The sequence below is a fragment of the Miniopterus schreibersii genome, assembly GCF_964146895.1.
Source record: "Miniopterus schreibersii genome assembly, chromosome: 6".
Taxonomy (NCBI): domain Eukaryota; kingdom Metazoa; phylum Chordata; class Mammalia; order Chiroptera; family Miniopteridae; genus Miniopterus; species Miniopterus schreibersii.
Window position 1 is genome coordinate 4887068 of NC_138107.1, and position 5981 is coordinate 4893048.

Sequence of the window (5981 nt, forward strand, 5' to 3'; positions counted from 1 at the left end):
TTGAAAGTATTTGGATTCCAACCCTTTCTATGTGCGGCTTCATTTTCCTTTGTATTGCACTGTTTTTAAAAACATGAGGGTCAGAATGTCTTAACTTTCAGCAGTCTCCATAGTAAACATCAAAATTAACTCTTTGGATGAGAACTTCCATAATTTTATGACATAAGGAAGTAATGGTAAAGCCCTCCTACAGCTCACCCCTACAATTCCCAGTAAAATTAGCTCTGCCCAATTTACTTCAGCCTATTCACTGACCCAGGTCTTCAAGTGAGGTGTGTCCCCAACAGCCTACTCCATCTCTGGTCATCTCTGGTTGGCACTAGCAAAAAGCAGGCCCTTAAAATTTCACTGTTTCCAGTAACCACTACCCATTTCCAAGGGGTAGCTTTCCAGCCCTCTTCATTTGGGGGAGAGTTGAAACTCAGTTTCTCCTTCAGCACCCCCTGAAGTACAGTACAGTGCCAGGGATCTCGCGCTCTCGGGCGGAGCTGGCCACCTTGGGGGCTAGGACACCGGAGGAGGAGCGGTAAGGAGCTCCTTAGGTGAAGCTCTGTCCTCCAGTATTGCCAAGATTCAGGTATTCTCCATAGCCTGATAATTTACCTTCTTTTCAGATGATTTATTGTCTTTTAAAATAAACTCCCCAGCTGTCTCAGCACAGAGGCCTGAGCTGTCATTAACTCCCATGACAGTTTAGGTTTTTCCACTGATTATATTCTCACTCATGTGAATATGTCCCTTTCTAGAGCTTGGATGGGGCTGGAGGACTGTGAGTGACTGCCTAGTGTTCCCCCCAAAAAACGTGAATTTTTTTGTTGTTTTCTTTGTTTAGTGTTTGTTTAAGAACGTTACGTTCTTGTCTAAGCATCTCCTTTTCTAGACCCTTTACAAGAGTCCTTTCCTTAGCAACACATGTGTCATCTCAGAACACTTTGCTGATTGGCTGCAGCTCCACTGATTTGCATCTGAGTCAGCCGGGCTGTCACACTCTGCGCTCTCTGTGACTCCCGTCTGTGCCACTCCACTCCTGAGCGCCACTGACCCCTCCAACACCCAGGAGGAACATGGCCATCACCGGAGTCCCAGTGTTAGGGGTTTTCATCACCGTTGCCCTGATGAGCCTTCAGGAATCGTGGGCTATCAAAGGTAAGTGCTGAGAGAGTCATAAACATTTGGAGTGAAAGAAAAGTTTGACAGGCATTCTGAGGGCCTCAGCCTGAAAAGGTAATCTATGGCAGCTGGGAGAGCTCTCTTCTCACCACAACTTGAAGTCAGTCCAATTTAGTTTAGAGGAGCAAAACTGAGCTGTATATTGGCCAGCCAAGCTTGAGGGGGACATCTTTTCTGACAGGCACTAGCAAGCTGCCTCTCTGGGCTTCAATTTATCCTTCTAGAAAATTAGTAAAATGGAAAACCTCACACAATTTTGTTAGGATTAAATGAGAAAAATATGAGAAGTTCTTAGCTGAATGCATGGCAGTTATTTTTTGTCATGCGAATGCTGTGAGGATATTTTGAGCAATGACATTTTAGTGAAGATCACTAGAAAGGAAAGTCACCAAAAAGTAACAATCTTCCCAAGGGTGGGGGAAGGACAGGTGCGCCGATAAGAGCTGCATTTAATTTACTGCCTCCTGGGGCAGTGGCAGGCTCCCTATATTGGATCTTACAAGGATCTTGGTCACTGCTACTTAGCAGTTTTCCCAGGAGAGTAGAAAATGAATAAGGGAGCGAAGGGTCTGATGTTCTCCGCCATCCCCTGAGCGAACATTGTGCTGTAGTGATGTATTGAGAAGAAATACCTTTCGCTCCAGGTGACCGTGGCAGAGGGTGGCAGGTGCACTGGAAATAAGTAAAGTAAAAGCCCAGCCCCAAGATCCATGATGGCAACTGGAGATTTTTATTGCCCAGAAAGAGCCATACATGGGGATGCATAGCTAGAAAGAGAGAGGCTCGTCCCTTGGGCTGAAAGGGGCAACTAGAGTGTGTGTGTGTGTGTGTGTGTGTGTGTGTGTGTCTTCCCTTGGGCTGAAAGGGGCAACTAGTGTGTGTGTGTGTGTGTGTGTGTGTGTGTGTGTGTGTGTCTTCCCTTGGGCTGAAAGGGGCAACTAGAGTGTGTGTGTGTGTGTGTGTGTGTGTGTGTGTGTGTGTGTCTTCCCTTGGGCTGAAAGGGGCAACTAGAGTGTGTGTGTGTGTGTGTGTGCGCGCGCGTGTAGGCACACACAGGTGAATGCATAGCTGCAAATGCTAAATAAACCCCTGGCTTTACCTATATACAGTCAGGCTTTAAAATCCCCCTCCCCTCCACATACACCTTGGAGGGTGCATACTCTCCAATTGTAACTTTCTTGTTTCAAATTGATTATTCCCTTGGTACAGATTATTCTCAGTATCAAGCATAATAGGACAGATCTCACAATGACAGTCTCAATATAAGGAGCTTTAAGATATATGGGCTCATTGCCAAGGTCAGTCCAAACATATAATTCTTCCCTCAGGGTATCCACAGTGTGGGTGTAGGTCCAGGAACATGGGTGCTCTACCAAGTCTCAGTCTTAATTCCCGGGGTACTTCAGACGCCAGTGTTACATTCCATGGCTCTAGTCCTCTCTCCCACCAGTCTCTGACCCTAAAAAGTGCTTGTTATAGGCCTGATGATATTCTAACAAATTACTTACCTTGTCTGATTTAAATTAAAAACAAACCTATGGAAGAAGCAAAACCTCAGAAGAAAATAATAGGAAAACTACATGTAAGCAGATGAAACCATCTGCTCAAGATCCCCAGGTAAGTAAGTACTTATTTTTGAACAAGAATTCCAACTTTGTTTTGATTTCAGAGTCCAGAAGCCAACCTCCTAAGAGCTGCTGCTGGATTTCTAGAGTGGGGATCATTCCTCAGCTAGTAACCTGGAGGCAAACCACAGCTTCCGAAGCCTCGGGATTTTCAGCCCCATTTCCTTCCATCCTCCCTCTCTAACAAGCCCCTAAATTTCTCCCTCCACTTTTTGCTCAACAGGAATATGCTTCACCCAGGACTCATCTCCCCACTCATCCCTACTCTCCCTCTCACCTCCATTCCTCTTGGCCCACCCCTTTCACCACCCCCAGCCCACAATTTGTGTCTCCCATCCTGGATTCTTCTACATCTTTCTCTGCCTGTTCCAACCCTAACTCCCTTTTCTGCCTTTGCAGAGGATCATGTGATCATCCAGGCCGAGTTCTATCTGACCCCTGGCTCAGCGGGCGAGTTTGCATTTGACTTTGACGGTGACGAGATTTTCCATGTGGACTTGGATAAGAGCGAGACGGTCTGGCGGCTTAAAGAATTTGGTGATTTTGCCAGCTTTGAGGCTCAGGGTGCATTGGCCAATATCGCTGTGGACAAAGCCAACCTGGACACCATGATAAAGCGCAGCAACCACACCCCGAACACCAATGGTACCTCTCCCTGCTGCACTCCTGGATGTGGGGATCGTGGCTTTAAGTAGATGCTTCGGCTCTCTGTTACATTATCGTGAATGACTTTCCCTTCCAGGGGCCTAACCTTGCCATAAGCAAGCCCTAAATTCTCATGCTGCAGGCCTAAGAACTTCATGCGTGTTTTCATTTCCTGATGTTCTCTCATCTTGTCTCTGCCATCCTCTGTCATTCACAAAGTTGTTGTCCTGAATCTATGCTGGGAAAGCCAGAATGAGGTCCCTGAATTTCTTATACCTCAATATCAGTTACCGTTTCTGGGTGAGCATGTCAGAGATAAGTATCTGAGGCTGGCATAGATTCTCAGGGCACAATATCAACTTCTTTTGAGCTTTAGTGGGAGAGAGGGAGGGGTCAAGCCTAAGCCAGGAGGCTCATTTCTGTCCCTTGTCCCCAGTACCTCCAGAGATGACTGTGCTCTCAAGCAACCCTGTGGAACTGGGAGAGCCCAACGTCCTCATTTGCTTTATCGACAAGTTCTCCCCACCAGTGATCAATGTCACATGGCTTCAAAATGGAAAACCTGTCACAACAGGAGTGTCAGAGACGGTCTTCCTGCCCAGGGAGGACCACCTTTTCCGCAAGTTCTACTACCTCCCCTTCCTGCCCTCAACTGAGGATGTCTATGACTGCAAGGTGGAGCACTGGGGTTTGGAGAAGCCTCTTATCAAGCACTGGGGTATGGACCATCCTTCAATCTCCTTTATGTTATGGTTTCCTTCTGTGATGCATGTGTCTGGTCCTTCGGGAGTCAGAGTCTGCGAACCGTTTCATAACAACGGCTACAATTCCCCTTCTTGTCTTTTCCCACTATCCAGCTTTCCTGACTTTCTAACTTGCAATTTCCTTAATACATCATTCGGCCTTCCTCTTCTTTAGTTGATTAATAATTATTGTTTTGACTTAGTGCCACATTCATTACTTCTATACTCTGTTTTTTGTTTCCCCAGAGTTTGAAGGACACAGCCCCCTCCCAGAGACAACAGAGAATGTGGTGTGTGGCCTGGGCTTGGTTGTAGGCCTGGTGGGTATCATCGTTGGGACCATCTTCATCATCAAGGGCGTGCGCAAAGGCCAGGCTGCTGAACGCCGTGGGCCACTGTGAGGCACTTGCAGGTGGGTTTGGTGTGGCCAGAGGAAGACATGCGTGGGGTTATCAAGGGAAGGAAACAGAGTGGGGGACAGGACATGCGATGCCTCTAAGGGACAAAGATGGGAAAAGTGATGGCTTTTGACTTAGCTTTGCTAGGACAGAATCAGACATAAGCATCGTCTGGTATCCCCAAGCTTTAAGGTCCACCATTACTTTCCACGTGTGTGCACCTAGACCTTCAGTTGTGGAAATTATCTCCAGGTCTCAAGACATTGTTTAACGTTAGATGGTGAGGTCCAGTGATCTAGGAAAGTTAGCTTCAAGATTTGAGCACTTCTTGCCTAATATTTTCTGAGGCAGACCATAAGGTCAAAAGCATCTCCAGAGCTTGGCTCTTTTGGGGTCAGTGTGGATTCATTGTGTGAATGCCAATGCCTGTTCTTGCTCCTTCAGTCTGAAAAGTGCTGTCAGGGGTTCTAAGAAGAGGTAAAGCATGGTCTCCTTGTTCAGGCTCAGCTGGAGAGTAGAATATAGCAGTTCATGTTGGAACGGTTGTATTTACTAGAAGCCAGATGAATATTAAGAGACTTTTCCAAAGTCAAAGGGTTAAGGAAAAAGGGGAAGGAATATGAGGGTATCTGCTCAAATGTTCATCTTAAACTCTTTAGAAATTATGTGTGTCCTTAGGGAGAAGATCATGAAGAGGTTTCTGCTTTAACATCTTTACAAATTGGCAATTCTCCAATTGTTCACCTCCGTGAAGACAACCATTCTTCAGCACTTTGCAGTCAGTCTAAGAGTGGTGATGCCTTCGCCATCTCTCCGTACTCCAGCATCTAGTTGGACTTCCCTGTCCATTGGCCCTTCCCGATTCTGTTTTCCCTCCATTTCCCACTCTCTGTTTTACTATGAGCATGCAATGCCCCTCCAGTAGGCCCAATAAGATCCTTTCTTTGCTGTGAGAACTTCTGAAAATTCTATAGGAGCATCTCCTGTATACTTACTGCTTGGAGTTTCTTCAAACTGTGACTGTGATTTTTCTAAATACAATAAACTATTGGATGAGTCCAGGTGGAGTTTTTGGCGTCTGATCCAGTTCTTCACAGGGGCTGGGGAATATATGGGATCCCTTCATACTCTGTAATTAATAAAAAAATACCTGGGTTCATTAGGGTGTGGTCTTATTCAGAGGACCATAAGTAAGACAGCGGCTGTGGTCCAGTCCTTTCCTGGAAAACTCTAGAGGAAGGTTTGCTGGAAGATCTCTACCAAGGAACCAGTTCAGAATTTGGTTTTGGTTCTTGAGCCTCCAAGCCAATGAAATATCTGGATTTTCATTAGAATGAATCTCAACGCCTAGGGTTTGGCCTCTGATAATAGGTGAGACAGGTGGTAGGGAGAAGATGGGG

At 46.2% G+C, this 5981-nt stretch overlaps 1 protein-coding gene across 2 annotated transcripts; it reads left to right on the forward strand.

Moving 5' to 3' along the window:
* The first annotated feature begins 969 nt into the window (after window positions 1-969).
* On the forward strand, window positions 970-5648 carry LOC308558282 (HLA class II histocompatibility antigen, DR alpha chain-like). Of its 2 annotated transcripts, none has more exons than XM_081139763.1 (5): window positions 970-1146; window positions 3195-3440; window positions 3877-4158; window positions 4430-4595; window positions 5260-5648. In XM_081139763.1, the coding sequence occupies exons 1-4, from the start codon at window positions 1065-1067 to the stop codon at window positions 4582-4584; spliced, it is 765 nt and encodes a 254-aa protein (XP_080995889.1). In that variant the 5' UTR covers window positions 970-1064; the 3' UTR covers window positions 4585-4595; window positions 5260-5648. The 2 variants fall into 2 exon arrangements, with proteins under 2 accessions (XP_080995889.1, XP_080995890.1); XM_081139764.1 differs by having other exon boundaries at window positions 985-1146; window positions 5241-5648.
* Window positions 5649-5981: the final 333 nt, after the last annotated feature.

Excerpts from the sequence above, each read along its gene's own strand:
- LOC308558282 (XM_081139763.1), top strand. The coding sequence starts at position 1,065 with ATGGCCATCACCGGAGTCCCAGTGTTAGGGGTTTTCATCACCGTTGCC. Across the intron at positions 1,147-3,194 it reads GGAATCGTGGGCTATCAAAG|AGGATCATGTGATCATCCAG; the intron begins GTAAGTGCTGAG and ends CTGCCTTTGCAG. Across the intron at positions 4,159-4,429 it reads GCCTCTTATCAAGCACTGGG|AGTTTGAAGGACACAGCCCC; the intron begins GTATGGACCATC and ends TTGTTTCCCCAG.